Source organism: Ctenopharyngodon idella, chromosome 17, assembly GCF_019924925.1.
Source record: "Ctenopharyngodon idella isolate HZGC_01 chromosome 17, HZGC01, whole genome shotgun sequence".
NCBI lineage: Eukaryota > Metazoa > Chordata > Actinopteri > Cypriniformes > Xenocyprididae > Ctenopharyngodon > Ctenopharyngodon idella.
Window position 1 is genome coordinate 32,274,160 of NC_067236.1, and position 21,846 is coordinate 32,296,005.

At 35.5% G+C, this 21,846-nt stretch overlaps 1 protein-coding gene across 1 annotated transcript in view; it reads right to left on the reverse strand.

Moving 5' to 3' along the window:
* The window catches only part of spred1 (sprouty related EVH1 domain containing 1), a 30,286-nt gene extending 8,699 nt beyond the window's left edge, over positions 1–21,587 (reverse strand). Inside the window, exons 1-3 of the mRNA XM_051868242.1 lie at positions 20,877–21,587; positions 4,013–4,193; positions 644–812 (exon numbers count right to left, since the gene is read on the reverse strand). Of these exons, the coding sequence (XP_051724202.1) occupies positions 644–812; positions 4,013–4,193; positions 20,877–20,905 (379 nt within the window). The 5' untranslated portion in view covers positions 20,906–21,587. The remainder of the gene's footprint in view (positions 1–643; positions 813–4,012; positions 4,194–20,876) is intronic.
* Between the last annotated feature and the right edge of the window lie 259 nt (positions 21,588–21,846).

Genomic DNA, 21,846 nt, shown 5'->3' on the forward strand with positions numbered 1-21,846 from the left:
GCACTTCTTTACACACCGCAATACTTTCAACATATAATAAGTACTAGCGAATAGTTTAGCTGGACTGTAAAGCAGGAGTCACTATACAGCGCTTTATACAATACAGATCGTTTCAAAGCAGCTTCACAGTAAAAAGACAAGAAGAAAATAACAAGAAAATAATGTTGCAAAGTTCATCAATTATAAAGCAATTGAATTATAGCTGTAAGCAGCTCTTCAGAAAACAAGTGTCATCAAATCAGTTCAAATTGAGAAAATAAAAATATTGTTAGACTGATTATCCAGCAAACGCAAGGACAAAGTGATGTGTTTTTATGAATATGTCTGTCAATGTGTTTCTGACTAAAGCATGAATGTCATGGATGAAAACGCTCAGTGTTTTTTAGAAATCCAAACTCATCAAGAGTAACATTAAACGAGATATATCACACACATTTTACATTTTTTTCAAGCATTTCCGTTCATGTTTTCAGACCTTCTGAGTGAGATCTACGATAAACGTGTCTGCGTTGTTCGAGGTGTCTGTGACCAATGAGAGTGAACAGCACAGACTGACGTCACACCGATGACTCAGATTCAGACAGAAGCTTCTTGTTTTTTGCACACACAGTGACAACACTAAACACTCACTGTCGGAGCTCACCTTGTTTAATGTCCTCCATCGCCCGCCGTATCCCTCGGTCAAAGGCCCTGGCGTCTGCTGGGCTTTGGAAGGTCAGTCCAAACTTCATGTTTCCGATCCTCCAGTGGTGGAAGATGGGATTGACTTTATTATACACCAGATCCCTCCTGATGCAGCAGTCCAGCAGCACCTGAGGACGAGATGAAGGTCTCCGTTACACAATCAACCTCACGCATGTCTGAGCCGTCTTATCAAATCAACATCAGCAGCTCGATGAGTGATGCGTTCCTAAAACACTGAAAAACTAAAACCATAAAAAAAAAAAAAAAAATCATTATTGGAAATAAACATTAAATGCACAATATGTAGTTTTGCGCCACTAGAGGTCACCTATTCAAAACAAAGGCGTAGCTTGATGACGCCAAGATTGAGCGCGGAATCATGGGAGATCTTCACCTCACAGCCAGTGGAATAGACTCGGGACGGGACTCGGGCAGAAATCATGTTCATGGATGAGATTATTAACGTTACTGTAGTATGAAGCAGAGCAGGGCGAGTGATGTGGGAGCTGAACTATGTTAGCTACTTCACAAAACAGTGTTTTTCTCTGAGGCATGATGAAAATCAAGAAAATGAGATTTAAACAATAAGACTAAACGAGTTGAGCTATATAACAATGATTAGTTTTCTGTCGAATGTATCCAAACAGTTGTTCCCTTGTCTAATAAAACACATAATATATTAAAGCGTCTGTGTTTTCATGGTTTCTACAAAATAAAACCGAGGAATCGAGGGTAACGCGGGTGTGATGTCATTGATAGGAGGCGCACAGATACGGTCTGTGTCCTGAATAAAATTGCTTATTTCTCTGGATTTAAACATTCTTGGAAACATTTGGGATAATGTAAGTACACAAGTCAACAAAATATATAACACTGTTCTAGAGGTTTTTGGATATATTAATCTTACAAAATCTTACAAAAACTTGTGCCTTTAAAATAATTTTAAAATCAAAACCAAAGCAACATTTCTTATTTTCATTTAGTTTAACTATGTACAAAAAAAAAAAAAAAAAAAAAAAAAAAAATACGAAAACTTCAACTAAAAAGTACAAATGAAAACCGTAAATCCAAAATATTTATAAAAGTGACATTAGTAAAATAAGACTTAAGTATGGAAGCCAGTTTCCGCCACTAAAAAAATAAAGAGTAATTGCAACTTTTTAACTCAGAATTCTGACTTTTTATCTCGCAATTGCGAGTTATAAAGTCACAATTCTGAGATATAAACTCGCAATTGCATGATATAAAGTCAGAATTCTGACTTTTTGTCTCGCAATTCTGACTTTTTTTCCCCTCACAAATGTGTGAAACTTTATTTCTCACAGTTCTTACTTTGCTTGCGTTTCCTTTCATTGCGACTGACCATCAGGATTGCTGCTTCGTTATTATTCTACATAAAATGGAAGACATCATAAAGGATTATTTTTTTTAGCGCGGATTTACCAATAAAGAAATTTTGATTTTACTGGAGGAGACACATAAAGATTAGTCTCCGGACATAAGCATTATGCAGGAATATGCATATAGCATGTTTCCACGGTATTGTACATGAGTACAGCGTTTCAAGGAGAAAAAACAGCTTTTACTGCCATCTAGTGGGCTTAATACTAAAACACCAATACCTATCATGTTTCATCAACTTCGTAACTTTGCAACTCAAGTCTGGTGGCTCCATAAAAGGGGGCATTCAAAGGTAGAATCATGCAATTCTGCAAATTACAGTGGAAGTATTTGGTGAATAAAAGTTGTTTTTAACAGAATGGATACACTAATGAATTTGACACAATAATAACAATATAATAGTAATAATAATAAGAATCAGCTGTGGCGGAGGTGCAATAAAAGAGACGAAGCTGAAGTGGCACATTTTATACACCAACAGCTTCAGACATCAGGACGGCAGCACGGCTATCGTTGGATGCACCAGAAATGTTGGATGTCCGGAACTGTTACAGACAGAGACACTGTCCGTCAGTTAATTGCAAGAAAAAAAGTCAGAATTCTGAGATAAAAACTCGCAATTCTGACTTTTTTTTCCTCGCAATTGCGGGTTTATATCTCAGAATTCTGACTTTATATCACGCAATTGCGAGACAAAAAGTCAGAATTGCGAAAAAAAGTCAGAATTCTGAGATAAAAAGTCGCAATTACTCTTTTTATTTTTTTATTTAGTGGCGGAAACGGGCTTCCATACTTAAGGCAGGATTATTAAAGCTAAAACTAAAACCATAAAAAAAAAATATTTGAAATAAAATAAATGATAAAGGAAATAAAGGTGAAGAAAAGAAAAGAAAAAAAAAAAAAAAAAAAAAAAAAAACTTTTTTTTCTTCATCTAGCTGCTAAGGGAACATTTTTATTTTCATTTAGTTTAACTTAATGTACTAAACCAAAACTAAACTGACATAAAAATTAACAAAAACGTAAAAAAAAAAAAAAAAAAAAAAACTAATGAAAATGGCAAAAATGCACAACTAAAAGTATACATTTATACATTAGTTTTAGTCAATAAAACGGAAAAAAGACAATAAAACTACTTTAAAATGTTAATAAAAATGATGTAGTAAAATAAAACTGCATCAAGTTGCAGTCAGCATGAAGAGGAAATTGTGAGGCATTTCTGAGTGACATTGAACAAGAAATCAGAAGTATCTGTCGGCTGACTTTATATTGTAAACCTCGAGCTGCTGCTGCAGATCAACCTCTCTGATGCTCACTGACGCACTAACTTCCAGTTTTTAGTTTCAATATGCCTCAATCTGTTCAAATGATCTTCATTTAGGGGCTTTTCTCAACCTGACAGGTTGACATAATTACATTTAAAATTTTGGTCCCACTTTATATTAGGTGGCCTTAACTACTATGCACTTACATTTAAATAAATAATTTGATACAATGCACTTATTGTGTACATGCATGTTTTTATGTTGTACTTTCATTTGAAAAAATACCTGCATGTAATTACATCTGTAATTAACTTCTGTAATTACATATATAATTACACTGTTGACCCATCCCTTACACCTTACCCCTACCCTTAAACCTACCCATACCACCAAACCTGTCCCTAACCTTACCCGTATCCACCTCAATAGCAGCACAAGTGTTTTGCAATACAATATGAACACAATAAGTACTTATTTATTGTACTTATTTTTTTGATGTAAGTACATAGTAGTTAAGGCCACCTAATTTAAAGTGGGATGAAATTATTGCTACTGCAGTTTGGTGGAGTGAAAACAAGCAGCCTGTTCACTGATCATCAGGAGAGCCAAACAAACACTTCCTGTGAGAGAGAGTGTGCTGTGAAGACGGTGATGTCACAGTTACCGATTTGTCTTTGAGCCGCTCTCCGTGGATGAGGAAATCTGCCGTGCAGGTGCCATCAGGCTCCGTCCGGCTGATCTTGTGTACGGTGACGCAGCTGAGGCCGCCGGCGCCCAGAGGAAGCCATCCGCCGCTGGAGTCATCGCGAGTCATTACCACTGCTCTCACACGCGCGAAACTCTCACTGCCAACACAAGAGCACAACACACGCGTCAGACCCTTCACCTCATAAACACATGATCACATTAACAAATATCATTTCCAGCACATCTCCAACCACCATCCGTTCTGTGCCGGTAATGACACTTCAGACAAGACTGAAATAAAAAAGCCCACTCATTTGTCTGCCTGAGATCACTTCCACACTTTCCGTAGAATCTGAGACCATTACAGCTTCAGTGGAAATGACACACAAAAATATCCTGTTGATATCTGGGTGAATCTCACAAAACCATCAAGCGAACCATAAAAGGAGCTCAATGGCAAACATTTGAAGGATCTTGTTTATGAGAAAAAAACTTCATTTAGAGCAGATTTTGTTGGCTGTGGTGCAAATAACACCATGAAGGAGGGAAAAGTGTAGTTTACCTAAAAAACAAAACAAAATGATGGTTCACACTTTATATTCGGTGTCCTTAAAGTTGGCTGTTGTTCCCTGTTTGTGATGTATATGAAACAGCTTAAAGATTACAAGGGCACATGGATTAAAAAATAAAATAAAAGATGAGCACAGATAACTCATTCATAAACACTGCTATATTCCATAAAAAACAAAAATGGGAACAATGCCCACGGACCGTTGGCTGAACATCTGATGCATATGGCACACTTAAAGGGATAGTTCACCCAAAAATGAAAATTATCCCATAAATATATCCCTCAAGCCATCCTAGGTGTATATGACCATCTTCTTTCAGACGAACACAATCGGAGATATATTAATAAATATCCTGGTTTACCAGGCTTTATAATGATAGTGAACAAGGGGCGTGTTTTTAAGCCCCTCCCTAAAACAATGCAACCATTTATCATAAATATAATCCATACAACTCCAGGGGGATAATAAAGGCTATCTGAAATGAAGCGATGGTTTTTATAAGAAAAATATCCATTTGCAATAGAAGAGTAACCTCTGACCCAAAGCAAGCTGCAATGACGAACGCGGAAGCGCAGCGTATAGAGCAAAACAAAACAAAACACCGGTCACGAATTAGAAATCTAAAACGAGAAATTTTAAAGAGAAATGTCGGAAGATTTTGATATAAGAGAAGCTTGAGTTGAGTTTGTTGCACAGCCATATTTGTTTGAACCGTGAGAGGCGTCTAAACTTGCGCTACTCCTACATCCTGCGTCATACATCACATCATTGGGTTACTCTAGAGGTGCAAGTCTTAACTTGCACAGTATGCGTACGGTGCATACAACATTTTTTTTGGGGGCTTTAAAACAGGCCCCCCCATTCACTCCCATTATAAAGCTTGGAAGAGCCAAGATATTTTCAAATATCTCTCTGATTGTGTTCGTCTGAAAGAAGACAGTCATATACACTTAGGATTAGGGTTGCAAAGGGGCGGAAAGTTTCCGGTAAATTTCCGAAAACTTTCCATGGGAACTTAACCTGGGGAATTTTGGAAATATTCCAATTTGGAAACTTAACAGGAATTTACGGGGAATTTAGGGAAATTTATATAACTGTATAATATTTATATAAAATGTATCACATACAAACATAAATATAAACATTTTGTTTGGTCATAACATGAAATGTCTTTTTCCCATTCAATTGATTCTAATTTAGTAAATATGTAAAATAAATATTTTTATTGCTGCCATTGTTGTGTTATTTATTTCAGTGTCACATGATCCTTCAGAAATCATTCTATGCTGAGTTGATACTTAGTTATTGTCAATGTTGGAAACAGTTGTGCTGCTTAATATTTTTTTTTTTTTTTTTTTTTTTTGAACCTGTAATAATTTTCTCAGGATTTATTGATGAATAAAAAGTTAAAAAGAACAGCATTTATTCAAAATAGATTTTTTTTATTTTATAACAATATCACTTTAATATCACTTTTTATCAATTTCACACATCCTTGCTGAATAAAAGTAAAAAAAAATAAATAAAAATTACTGGCCCCAAAATTTTGACCGGTAGTGTATATTTTTACAAAAGATTTATATTTTAAATAAATGCTGTTCTTTTAAATTTTTATTCATCAAAGAATCCTGAAAAAAAGTATCACAGGTTATAAAAAAATATTAAGCAGCACAACTGTTTCCAACATTGATAATTGAGCAGCAAATCATCATATTAGTATGATTTCTGAAGGATCATGTGACACTGAAGACTGGAGTAATGATGCTGAAAATTCAGCTTTGCATCACAGAAATAAATTATATTTTAATGTTTATTAAAATAGAAAACCATTATTTTAAATTGTGGTTATATTTCACAATATTACAGTTTTTTCTGTATTTTTGATCAAATGTGTATGTTATGGACTGTGGGAATGCACGGTGCATGCAGGGGGTGTGGCCTCAATAGCCCTGCAGTAAGTAGTGTGCCGTGTGAATGTGATTGAGGAATGTGCAGGGTAAAAATTCAACTGAAATTGCATTAAATCTGGTTGTTTTAACCAAAATTATGCTGCAAGATGTTTTTTTTCAACTACATTTAAGTACCCCGTTATAGGCTAACCTGCAATTTTGCAAATTCCCTGTTTATTCCCATTAATTCCTGTTAATTCCCGTTAATTCCCATATATTCCCGTTAATTCTCATGGAAAGTTTCCAGCTTTGAAAATTCCCGGAATTTTGCAACCCTACTTAGGACGGCTTGAGGGTGAGTAAATCATGGGATAATTTTCATTTTTGGGTGAACTAACCCTTTAACTGGAAACACTTCAGGATTTTTAAAGTCATCATCTGGTTGGTTGAATTATACAGGATGTCCGGGAGACGCGTGTCGCGTTCTTTAACGGTCCGCATTAGAAACAAATGCCGTGACGCCAAACCCCCTCATGGAAGAAGAACGCTGTTGTGTTTACAACTGTGACAACGAGCACCTATGAGGATCAAATAAACTCTGGATTTTCCAAAGTATGTGAAGTTCGCGGCTCCATTAAAACTTGCACAACGTTCTTGAATAATTTATTAGATACACGCCGGTCTGTTATTGCAGGGACATCGACTTCACATTTTCACAGCCCTAAACATGACACGGAACAAAACGAACTGTGATTGGTTGCGTTACATGTCAGTCTACCATCCTCTTGGGCGGTCCCTGACCAATGAAAGCTGCGATAGAGTCCAGACCTTCTGCTGTCAGTCTGAATGTCTGGCTACGTGAGACTAACCATTTCATACAATATACTCTATGAAAGTAATGGGCGTCATAATTGCATTTAAAGTATTTGCATTTAATAAACGTTAGTAGTTACACCGTTAACTTTACCCCTAACCCCATCTTTACTCCTACACCTAACCAAACCTCAAACTCATTAGCAGTAAATATGGGCATTTTCCAGAATAACATGTAGTTACACAGTAAATCCATTGTAGTTTAGGCCACCTGATACAAAGTGTGACTCAATGAAGTACATCATTTCCAGAAAATAAACATTATTTTACTTTGTTTAGATCATCGCCACAAAAATATGCACAAATCCATGGCAAAAAGTCTCTGAGGCAGCTTTAAAGTGTTGATTTATTGAAAGGAAACTCAAGTGTGTTATGGTTATGGTTCATGAATCAGTTACTGACTAACCAGACACACCGGCTGAATTTACAGAATCATACTACTGTTTTCTTAGGCCTGTGTCAGTGATAGCATGAGTAGTGTATTAGTGTGCTGTTGTGAATTCAGCCACAGCGATGATAACCTGTACAGTCATACAGTTAAAGAGGGAAAACTCGCTCATGTTCATGTTACATCCATTTGATAATGATTTCATCAGACTCATCCGTATGAGGCCGGAAACAACAGAGGTCAAAGGACACCATGGTCATTTATTAAGCCCAGGGAGGTTAGGAAAAGGAAGCAGCTATGAATATTTTAAAGGAAACTGAAAGAAACAACCCACATATGTCCTGTGCTTTTGTATGAGTAATATTTTATCAGCTATATTTCACTAGAGCTCAAGAAGAGTCAAAGTCAACTACAGTTTAGCCAGTTCAACATGACTTTCAGAAGGTCAGTCGAGCCACATTTGCCCAGGACATGGTAAATCAACACGAGAAATGTCCAGGCGCATCTTGTCTAAGTAACGAAAACAGAGGAAATTGACTTATTTACAGTAGTGTTTTCAAAAATTATGACGTTGATACGATACCTGACTCTATACCGATACTGAATCGATACCATGGCAAAAAACAAAAACAGTAAAAGTAATTGAATATTATGACAGAAACTAAAACCTGAGCTGCTTTTTGACCACTCCCTCATCTTCATTTAAAATAATAATTACATGCCACAGACAGTGTGAAAATCCTTACAGAGATGTTTGCAACAATCACATTATCAATCATGTTACCAATTACATTCACTGAACTTTCACAGTTCTGGTTGGGATAGGGATGGGTGATATGAGTAATTTAATTTTTTTTCTATTGCAATTTTATATCATAATATAGTTATTTAATTTTATTTAATTGATGTAATTTAAAATAAGCAAAGATGCAAATCATGGTAGGGATACGATATATCGGCCACCATATCGGTATCGGCTGATATATAATAACGTTAACATTAAAAATTATCGGCCAGATAAGAAAATTTGGCCGATATATTAAAGACAATAAATAATGGATTATTTCCTTCAGCTGAGACACTTCAGATGCGCACTGTCCACCATGATGGTTTTGAATTGCTTGAAATATGATTGAAATCACTTCAAAAAGCTTAATACAGCTGAATACAACATGTGCAGTGCAAGTCTGTCATATGATATAGGCTACATAAAATTACAATGAGAACATTATAATTGTGTGCTTGGGACATGGTTTTAATGACGAAACTTGCTCTTGTAATCAGGCTCTCAAAAATTATATATATATATATATATATATATATATATATATATATATATATATATATATATATATAAAATTGATTTAGATTTATTGGACAAGACTTATCGGTTATCATATCAGCCAAAATTTTCATATCGGTGCATCCCTAAATTACAGACAATATGACAAATAGGCTACAATATAAGAAAGATACAAATGAAATAAACAGTGCTGTTAATTTTTCAGGTAGGCTACAGTAGGTCTATTTAACAGTAGCATTCAAGTGAGAAATTAAATGTAAAATATACACTCTATAAATGAACTATACACTGACTCTTAATAATATATAATATATATATATATATATATATATATATATTAAAGTTATTCAGTCAAGCAGTCTATTTTCTTTTGTGTTTGATTAAATTAAATGACACAGACAGCAGCAGGTTTATTAGGCTGCCGTCACTTTAAGACTGAATGCACGGATCCAATATAATGACACACATCCACTTTCTTTCTGTTTACGTTCACTAAAGACAGCATTGTTTTTCACTGAATGTCTATTGTGTTTATGTGAATACACGCTATGATGTGCACTTTGACATGATGTGAGTGCTTGAGGTCTGAACCGTTGAAAGAAGTCTCTTCTGATCACTAAAGCTGCATTTATTTGATCAAAAATACAGTAAAAACAGTGAAATATTATTACAATTGAAAACGGATGTTTTCTATGTGAATATATAGTAAAATGTAATTTATTCCTGTGATCAAAGCTGAATTTTCAGCATCATTACTCCAGTCTTCAGTGTCACATGATCCTTCAGAAATCATTCTGATATGCTGATTTGAAACATTTCTGATTATTATCAATAATGAAAACAATTGGGCTGCTTCAGATTTTTGTGTAAACATGATACTTTTTCAGGATTCTTCGATGAATAGAAAGTTCAAAAGAACAGCATTCACTAAATGTATTTAATACATTTATTAAAGCTCTTATTAATAGAAATCTTTTGTAACAAATGTCGTCACTGTCACTTTTGATCAATTTAATGCATCCTTGATTAATAAAAATACTAATTTCTGTATAAACTTCACATTTATATAATAAAGATATTCAATTCGATTTAAGTGTGCTTTATCGGCATGACAAAAAAAAAAAAAAAAAAAAAAAAAATTACATTTGTATTGCCAAAGCAATGGCAGCAAGGCTGTGTAAAAATGTGTAATGCTCTAATTTTTTTTTATTTTTTATTTTTTTTAAACATATTATCCTCAGCTATCCTAAGCCTGAACCTTTATTTTATGTCAGCTGTTACGCATGCGTCGTGCAGTAGGTGGCGATATGAACCTTCAAGTGGGTTTGCCAACCACCATTAAAAGGAAAAGCAGCTCAAAACCACAAAACGCATGTGAAGAACTTCAAACATCATGTTCATGTTCACGTAGTAACAAAGGCTGCAGCGGTACGTGTTCGTACTGAACTGAACGGATACAAGGCTTTCGCTACAGTACACACTACGTTTCCCTCCAACAATTTTTATGGGAATTCTGAGATATTGCTTTAAAAATAAATGCACAGAATGGGCATAAATTATAAAAAAAAAAAGTACACACTAATTTGAGGTGGATAATTTCTTTATCTAATAAGAAGACATGCGCATAAACTAAGATAGAAACGCATTTACTGAATAATAAGGCTGGGTATTGACAAAAATTTCAAAATTCGATTCGATTTCAATTCACAAGCTTGCAATTCGATTCGATTCCGATTAAATTTGATTCGATTCAATATTGATTATTTTGGATGTATATAAGGAACAGTAGCTACATGCCAAATTTTCAAGGAAAAGAAAAATCTCAAATAATGCTGTAAACTATACATGGGAATCAGGTTAAAAGGTTAAAATTAACTGATTTGTATACAAACTTAAAATACTAACTTTACAATTATGTAATTATATTTCTACTCCAAATAAACATTTAAATGGTGGCTGTTATAAAAACTTGACGGATTTATTCAAACATGCATTAAATATTGAAGAACATACATATTCTCTAGAGTTCAGTTTTATAGCTGACTAACGAGTTATGGTCACTGAATATGGTTTTTCTGATGTAAATGTGACGTTACATGACATTGCTTACAAGCTTCTTTATTGACGTCTTTCGCGATTCAACTCGATGATGGAGGAAAAAAAATAAAAAAATAAAAAAAATAAAAAGAGTCCGATTGCAGCAACTTCCATTTTTAAAACTGATATTTTGCAGCAGTTTCCCAGGAAGTGACGATTTTGTTCTCTTGAACACATGGGATGGAAACATTGTTTTATTTGCAAATGTTTTTTGCCATATTTTCAATTTGTTAACAGAAAGTTCCTCATGTGAAGTGCACAGGTCTATTTCTCCTCCTGCTCATCTGAACACCAGCAGAAACACTTCAAGTTTTGGTGGTTCGTATGAATACACGAGCGTTAAGGTTATCTATATGCTAGTGAGCTCCAAAACATTGACAAAATTCTCATTTAGAAGATATTCTACACAGAATGCTGTATTTTAAAGCACAATGGAGGAGATCAAACATCATAAATGGTTAGACATCCTCAGCATCATAAACAGCAATGAGAAGAGATAAGACCTGTGCCGTGATGCTTGTTTCAATCAGAAAAACAGTCCTTGTGATACTCAGTTCCTCTAATCAGAACTATTAATAATGTTTTATTCAGCCAAGGCTATATAACTAAACACCAATGACTGTTAATTTAGTCACTCAACTGCAAAACCAGCAGTAAAATGACTCAAAGTAAAACATCAAACTTCCTTAGTCACACATACACAGACAGCTTCTGTGAGATTATCTATTATCTAATGAGTGCATTTTGAAAATGCATCGCAAAATCCAACTCTTTCCTGACCCAAGAAATTATCAAAATTGTTCTTATCTTGTGCAGCCGAAGTAGTAGCAGTTTAGTCAAAATACCGCTTATTAATTTTGCATCACATCTCACATAACAAATGGAGTCAAATACACAAATGATTAGGATTTGACGCATTTATTGAAAGGTGCGTCCATTCAATTCTGTCCTGCCCCAGGTTAACTCCAAACAAAGTGTAGAAACATCTCAAAGACGATCCAGTGAAACTCCTGAGCTAAATATCAAGTGTCCCAGAAAAGGGTATGAATACTTTCAGTTTCTATTTTTACTGAATTTGCAAAGCTATCACAAATCTGTGTTTTTTGTTGTTTTGTTTTGCTTTGTCATTATCAGGAGTTGAGTGTAGACTGATGTGGGAAAAAAGGTCATTTAAAGCAGTTTATCATAAGACTGCAACATAACGTGAAAAAACATAAGGGTATGAACACTTTCACAAGGCCCTGTTAGGGGTGTGTGTGATATTGTCAAATTATATCTCTATATTTTCTGGCATTTTAACAACAACAATAATTCATTTTTATCTTTTATGGCCATTTGTATCAGGTGTCTGTTAGATCACAACACTGGAGTAGAGAGAACCATGAACTGGCATCACACACACAGTGACTGGAATTTTCACATGATCATATTATAGATCTGAAACACTGATGACTTTTTCAGCCCCTAAAATACTTTAAGGAAGTGAGAAAACAGCTTCCACGTCACAGACAAAAGCAGCTCACTGACGTACAGAAGTTCACACATTCGTTAACCAGCACTGATGAGAAACAGAAACCAGCTACAGGAACAGGTCATTTGACCGAGAGAAAGATCTAGGCATTAATCACACCTAAAGCGGTCATGACATTTTCTTTGATCTTCTGAGGTCATTGTCCAAAAGAATACTACTGAAAGTTTCAGACCTCAAACATTCATCTGTTTGTTGAAACTCTGTTAGTTTCTGCATCTGAACATCAATGGTGAGCTGTAATGACATTCACCAACACCTCCAGTCTAAAAGGAGATGAAGCACCAACTAGGGTTGTAACGGTATGACGGAGTATCACGGTATGGACATGTACGACTACCATATCGTGCACATTTGCTGATCTATGGTATCAGACGACGAATCTCACCTGCGCATACACAACTTCTTTCCACTTCAGACACAGAGGCTGTTAGAAATAATTCATTGTTCAATACCATATACCGTAGGGATGTTAATTTCGTTTTTTTCCCTGACCGACAACACATGATCATTAACCATTAAGATTGTTTATCAGAATAAATTAGAATGAATAAAGTGTCTATGACCCATTAAAAATACCAAAATATTAGGCTTGCTGCGATAGTTGGTGTTGACGATGTTAACGGTGTTCAGATGCAACACTGGTTACGTCACTTGCCCACCGCGGCATCGCCGTCACCGTCATTTTGATTTTTTATATTAATAAAAATCATTTAGTCCAGTTAGGAAACAGACACTACAATTAAAAACTGAACACGTGCTCACTTCAGCATGAGCCGAATGAGAGTCGCAGCAGGAGTCCGATTTTATTTATCATGAGAGTGAGGAGCTGACGGATGATGGCAGAAGATTTTGGGATTTTTGCAATATTTTGGATATAAACACAGTGCTAATAGGGAACCTGCAAAGGATTTGTTGTGTTTTCTAGTTGTTGTTTTTCATTAAGAATAGTAACCTGCCATTCAAGCATTGCCGCCCCTGAATTGACGCTAATTTGAAAGCGAAAGTAAAATCCGCACAAGCAGTCATAGTCTATTGGCACGGAGCGTTTTCAGTTCAACTTCTATAGGAATTAATTGAAAACGCTCTCTCCGCACCATTATGAATGCCTGTGCGACCATGTGCATTTTACTTTCGCTTTATCTTGAATTAGCGATTTAAAAGCGATGTGCAAAAGAGGGGAACACGATTCTTAGTGCGATTATGAAATTGCAAAGGCTGCAATTATTTATTTATTTATTTTTATGTGCAGCTTGTCAACGAAGTATGGCTCCAAATGCTAATCCATCTGAAAGCACTGCGAGTTTGAATCACTTATAATGTACATTTGAAAAAGCAACACGCATCAAACATCTTTCCAGCAGTGTTAATTTTAACAGCAAATTTTGATTTAGTTTTAGTCATAGGTTTTTTGACTAAAATGCCATTTAGTCATAATTTAGTCATCGAAAATTGTTTTAGTCGTCTAAATCTACAGTAGATTTAGTCAACTAAAAATCTAATTTAGTTAAATCGTAATGCATTAAGTATGCATTTCTCTAACAATACACAGATCCAATATACTGATATACATCTGATATACTCTCTAAACTGTTTATGTTCACTTAAGACAACCAACTTTATTTTACTCTTCAAAGCGGACGGTTTTTGACTGTTCAAGTGCAAAAGGACACGAAAGAGAGCTCAATTCAGTACTTGTCAGGGACTGACACACTTATCATTGAGGTACTATTATAGTTTTGGTTTAAAATTGATTAGATTAGATTTTTAGTTTCTCTGCTTTCATTGTAATTTTAGTTAAAAGTTTTAGTAATTTTATGTGTTTATGTCTTTTAGTTTTTGCTTTTCAATGTCTATACAGGTGCTGGTCATATAATTAGAATATCATCAAAAAGTTCATTTTTTTATTATAAATTATTTTTAAAAATGAAACTTTCATATATTCTAGATTCCCTATATGTAAAGTAAAACATTTCAAAAGTTTTTTTTTTTAAATTTTGATGATTAGAGCGTACAGCTCATGAAAGTCCAAAATCCAGTATTTCAAAATATTGACCACTTGGAAGTGGTTTTTGCACTGTGGGCAGGTGCTAAAGTCCTGCTGGAAAAGGAAATCAGCATCTCCATAAAGCTTGTCAGCAGATGGAAGCATAAAGTGCTCCAAAATCTCCTGGAAGATGGCTGCATTGACTTTGCACTTGATAAAACACAATGGACCAACACCAGCAGACGTCACGGCCCCCCCAAATCATTACTGACTTCAGAAACTTCACACTAGACTTCAAGCAGCTTGGATTCTGTGCCTCTCCAGTCTTCCTTCAGACTCTGGGACCATGATTTCAACATGAAATGCAAAATTTACTTTTATCTGAAAAGAGGATTTTCGACCACTGTTCACTGTCCAGTTCTTTTTCTCCTTAGCACAGGTAAGATGCTTCTGACGTTGTCTCTGGTTCAGAAGTGGCTTGGTAGTCCTTTTCCTGAAGATGTCTGAGTGTGGTGACTCTTGATGTGCTGACTCCGGCTTCATTCTACTCATTGTGAAGTTCTCCCAAGTGTTTGAATTGGCTTTACTTGACAGTATTCTCAAGCTTGCGGTCATCCCTGTTGCTTGTGCACCTTTGCCTACCCAATTTCTTCCTTCCAGTCAACTTTGCATTTAATATGCTTTGATATACACTCTGTAAACAGCCACCCCATTCAGTAATGACCTTCTGTGACTTACTCTCTTTGTGGAGGGTGTCAATGATTGTCTCCTGGACCATTGCCAAGTCAGCAGTCTTCCGCATTAGTGTGGTTTCAAAGAACAAAAGATACCCGGAATTTATACTGTAGGGATGGTCATTTAATGAAACTCAAATGTAAATATTCTAATATTTTGAGATACTGGATTTTGGACTTTCATGAGCTGTACGCTCTAATCAACAAATTTAAAAAAAAAAACTTTTGAAATGTTTTACTTTACATGTAGGGAATCTAGAATATATGAAAGTTTCATTTTTTAAAATAATTTACAATAAAAAAATGAACTTTTTCACGATATTCTAATTATATGACCAGCACCTGTATAGTTTTTTATTTCCGTTTTAGTTATTTTAGTACATCAGTTTAAGCTAAAGTTGGAAACTAGATGAAATAAAATAAGTTTTTTATATTTTTATTTTTTATTTCAGTTAACATTTATTTCAAGTAATGAAGATTTTTTATGGTTTTAGGTTTAGTTAACTATAATAACCCTTATACCTGTACAATATATAGAATAATGTGTCAAATAATGTTCTTAGTCTTTCCTTCCTGTGACAAGATACAGTAGTTTACCATGAATTAAATAGAAATTAAATTAAATTAAATACAGTTTATTGTGTAAACAAAACAATAATGACCAGCAAAAATAATAATTACAAACCATACCGAAATACACCGTGACTCTTATTCTGAAATGTCTGCAGGCTGCACATTAGCAGGCTGCTTATTTAAGTTCAGACGAGGGAGATAAAATATGCATTCTTACAACCGTCTAAAACATATTACCATATAAACATTTGAAGTAAACATTGTCATAATTCATCAACATTAGCTCATAAGCAATCGCTTGGCATAAATGTGCGCTATTCATTAATTGCGAAGCAGTCTGAAGTGCAGCTGCGCGAGCCGGTTTTTCCCGCGGTTAGATCAGCACATAACACTTCAAACATCTTCCACACAGGACAGTCCTGACTGGATATATTCCCAAATCGTCCCTCTCTATCATTTGTCTCGTTTTTATATGTTGACGAAATTTAGAGTAGATTTTAGTCATAGTTTTAGTAATTCAAAACGCATTTTTATTTGGTCATCGTCTCGTTTTCGTCTGTGAAAAAATGTTGTTGATGAAAATTATGACGAAAATTATTCGTCAACGAAATTAACACTGCTTTCCAAACATGAGAAGCATTTATTAACATCTTGTCCAACAAAAGACAACATTTAATAACATGTTTTTACTCCAAACTCACTTCATAACGACAGTTAAGCATCCTTCTGTGAGATGATGTGGCTTGTTACGCAGAATAAGGCAGTCATGTGTTTATTAGTCATGTTTAATTAAAGCGTTTTAAAAAAAGTGCAAAGTGCAAAAGCGCCCTTTGGCTTTCAGATGGAGAAGCATTTACTACTGATCACAGAGCCGTACAGCTCTGACAAGCTGCGCATAAAACAATCGCAGCCTTTGCCAAATCGCGTGCGGTTTAATTGTGATTAATCGTGCTGTAAGTGTTACAAATTCACGCGAGTATTTCCATTGCATGAAGTCTCGTCCTGACAGTCTGCATTAAACTTCAGACTTTACTGAATGAGCGCCGGCTCATTTTGCTGAAATATCTGTTGTTGGACATTAAATTTTAGGTTTAAAAGTCAACATTCAAGTGTTTTATGAGAGTAGTAACTGTAAAGGGTAATTGAATATAAATGTAAGACGTTTCTTACGTTTACAGGATAGTGAAACGACCACAATAGGTTATTAGAGTGAATGTTTGTGTTTCTGCAGAACATTCCCTCTTACCTGTTAACACCGAGTTAGTGTTTTTATTTTTCTTTAATATCTTTATTATTATCTTCATTTTTAATGTAGGGATTTAAACTGTCTTTTTGCTTTATAGCTCTTTTGCATATATCATATATTCACTATGTTTTCATAGCATTCAGTTGGCACGTTCATTTGAATTTAGCAGGATGTGGAATGTGTGTTTTGTCAATAACAAAAAAGAAAATTGGGCTTTTTATCCGATTAATCGAAGAAATAATCAGCCAACTGATTGATTATCAATATGCCCTACTAAATATGCATTGTTGTTAAGAATAGCTAAATAAATATTACATGATAAATCGAAGGCTTCAAATAGACCCACGGGTAATAGAGTACCTCAGAGATGACGTGTTTTTTTAAGCCAACCCAGAAGTTAGCGGTGCACGGGTTCCCTCAATCGAAAGCTTATGCATTTTTCCCATAGACTTTGCAAAAAATAAGCTTTGTGTTTAACAAAGGGTTATGACACTTACACGTTTTGTCTATCAAGATAATCTTTACAAGTTTTGAAGCCTAAATAAACTTGTCAGATATAAAAAGCTAACAGTAGGCTATAAACGGACTACAGCACACCATGGTTGCGAATCAACGTCAGCACCACCAAGCTTCCTCAAACTTTATTTAGAAAACAACTTTATTTAAAAACATGCTCGCTGGTTATGATCTGCGCTGTGTATGAATACTTATCCACTTTTTCCATTAGAAATGCTGTCCAAGTGTCCTGTTTGTCATGGTGACGTCTAAAGTCCCCGCCAAAGGAAGTAGTCCCTTTTAGCAATTTGTTAGCAACCGCCGTTTTTAAGACACAATAAAGGTTTAAAAAAAAATCTCAAGCAGGGTTATAACTGGTGTGTTTTATGTCATAGATCAAAACGTGAAAATATTTAGAGGCATTGTTAACCACAGACCTTATTTCAGGCGATTTAGCAAAAACCCATTCAAAAAACCCATTGACTTTAGAACGATGGAACCGGAAGTCCTAAAATGCTAACTCGCTTCCGGGTTTTGCCTACAAAAACACGTCATCTCTGAGGTACTCTATAGTATTTATTTCAGTGATCTGTATCAGCCTGCTTCCATTTTCTGTTTATTTAAATGATATCAATGAGTATTTGCTGAATACTGACGGTAGATGAGTATCATACATTACTATTACTAATAAATATAAAAGCAAAGGCTAAAAAAAAAAAAAAAAAAAAAAAATGTAAATACAGATTACTACTTTGTTTATCAGTTCTTCTATCTAATAACATATCAGACAGAGACGGTAAACTAATGAAGACGGGGAATGGGAGCGCTGTGTGCTCAGGCGCTGGCGTTCACAACAGCATCAAAATAAAAGTCCCGCTTTCAACACGTCAGCCAAACAGAGGAACTTATTGGCTGATGCCAATAATTAAAAACCTTAAAATATAGGCCGATATATTGGTCGACCACTAGTTACCACACATCATAAAACAAAAGATGTTGATGAGACACGGAATCATGTCGGAGGCGATGACAGAAATCAGTTCGGGTGTTACACACTGGATGAGAAGCGTATCGCCGCATCTTTAAAACTCGAACACAATAATGTTCAAAATCCTGCCGCCCCACAGAGCACCACTCACTTAATTATATTTCTCCCAAATCATTGTTAAAGTACATAATGACTTCACCCTTGGCTGGAAGACTGTGTATTGTGCATTTTTCAGTAAAACGTTTGTCTTTCTGTGGCTTGAATTACAGTGCTTCATACAGAAAGATATATAGATTCACCATTTCTCTTTTTGTTTGTGCTGTAGGAAATGCAGAATAAGTGTAAAAGTTTATTAGTTCATCCGGTTGCCATTTACTGATTGTTCTTTTTGTACAGTTATGGTTTTTCAGTGTAATTCACTGGACAAAAAAAAGAGAAAAAACACAACAAAGTTAAAGATGAACTTGACTGATAGCACTATTATTATTATTAAAATTTTCTATAGGTGATATGATAATATTCACAATATTTTTGGCAACAATAACAGCCCTAATCCTAAACGCTTTTGTTGAATAAAACATGTCAAATTATCATTATTTCTCTCGTTATTATATCACACTGTCCAAATAAAAGTCAACATGAACAAAGAAGAGAGTTCATTTTTCACTGCATTGTAAATTGAGTGTACAGGTAAAACTTTACATTAGTTTACAAACAAACAATACATTAACACAATTCCTCTACAACATTTTTTAATCTTAATGTAAATTTTACTAATAACGTTACATTATTAAAATCAAAAGATGTATTAGTTACCATTAGTTAAAGCACTGTAAACTAACAAGAACTATGATGAATGATATTTTAATTAACATTAACAAAAGCTGCTGTAAAAAATAATATATATATATATATATATATTGCTCACTGTTAGTTCATGTTGACTATGCATTAACTAATGTAAACAAACGAGACTTTATTGTAAAGTGTTACCTGGATGTTTATGATTTACCTAGGATCAATTATTGTTTATAATTTAATAAATTAAGTTTTCTGAATTTATTGCATCAAGCAATTCTAGGCTAAATATGTTCAGCACTCATTAGTGACGCATTGGTTAATCAGTGTTGGTCAATAACAGTGATTTCGGCCAATTTCTTGACAAAGATAATGAAAATGGAAGTTGAAATGGCAAAAACTGTGCAGTGACAAACATGTGTCTGGCTTTGGAGGAAATTTGTGATTTATAACTGAAAAAAAAAAAAAAACTTTAAAATTATATTATAATGACAATCAACTTTCTGAACACTGACATCTCTAGTGTACTGCAGAACTGTGGTTGTTACGTGTGTGTGAATGGACACGCGGGTTCTTTATGAATGGAGGCGGGTCACGTGATCAGCGCAGCTCTGTCTCTCTCTCGCGCTGAGCTTCAAAAGGGAACATAATCACAAAAATTGCTCATAAACGTGAAAACAGCGAACAATTTACAGCAAATTAGCCTTAATGCGTCCGTTGTCAAATCTCATGTTTTGGACATTTTTATGAATGAGGATCGCGATGATTGAGAAAACATGGCGCCCTGCTCTCTGAGGCCGCGTGTCAAACCCGCTCGCGCGTCCTGCATTCTCCGCGCGCGCCTCGCGCCTGTCATGCGCAAACATGCTGTCTAGATAGGTGACTAACTAGGGTTTGAGACGCGGCCTGACACTGCGCTAATGGCATCACAGTAAATAACATTAAACATCACAAACATGTAACGCCTTCGATATAAACATAGCTATAAAGATCTGACGAGCAGCTCTCAAAGATCCCGGGACCAGTGCTGTATTTACAACAAATCCATTACATAACTTTCATATCATATTTATTTCCAAATAAGTGTTTCATGTGAGATGGAATAACGCAAATTGACACCTTGCCAACAGCTCATTTTGGTCATAAGCTACCATATCAAAGCTTGAATTATTCCAGTGGTAATAAATGTGTTACGATTGTGTAGTGCTCGATGATCAGACATCTTGAGTTTAGAAATAAACAATCAGACATATTTATATCTATAGACTATATACATAGGCCTACTCAGCAGCAGAAATACATATCACAGAGATATTCAGCTGTATTATTCAGTGTTATGTACATTTGTGTGTTTGTGTACACACACTTACTCGTTGTTTGGATTTGATTCTTCGCTCATTTTTTTCTCACGGGGATCCAAATCCTGGAAATATCATCGAGCTCGCACTCAAGGCGGGGAAATAAAGCGCAAATATCTCCATTTTCTGCGTGAAATCCCCACGAAAGGCCATTATTGACAGAAAGCGATCCGATCTGCAGTCGATCATGCTGCACGAGACGCCAAAACAGCGAATTCAGATCGGGAACGGTGTATGAAAGCAATGAAAGCAACACTTCGATCCATCTGCACTATAAATCACATCCAGAGACGAAACCTTCGGCGTCTTACTCATCCTGGTCGGTCAAAAATCCCAAAATCCCAGCGAAAGCGAGTTTGGAAAATCCACACGAACCGATCATAGACAACTTCACACGGCAGTATTTCAGCAATGAAACGAAAACCTCGGTGATTTAAGCTTGCTCGACGCACACGGGAAGGCTGGAGCTGAAGGAACGTCTCGGATTGGAATAGAAAGTGTCACAGGAACGTGCCGAATGATTGCGATTCTTCATGGGAAGTTTGGGGGATCTGCTTTACGCGAACTCCATTTTCAGCGCAGACGAATCACATTGGAAAACTGGGCGGAAGAGCGGACGGCCTGCGCGCGCAACACAGATCCCTCCGCCGCTCCTACAGCAGCCGCACATTCCAGATCCGGCGAAGATCAAGCCTGTCGTATCGTGTGGAGTTCAGAAGATTGACGGTGTTTTTTTGACATGATCCACTCAGTGATATTCTTCACCTGACCGATGTTATCTGAGGAGAGTCAGTTATGAAAGCCACTTGCCTTATAGGCCTAATAGAGACACCAAACATCATTAAAGTCACCAATATTCATTATTAAAGTATTTATTATAAATGATTTATCCGTGCCCATTGCATTTTTTTTTAATTCATGTGCCTCATAGTTGTTTATCAAAATAACTTGCAGCGACTTCTTTTCCCTGATGATGAGGGCG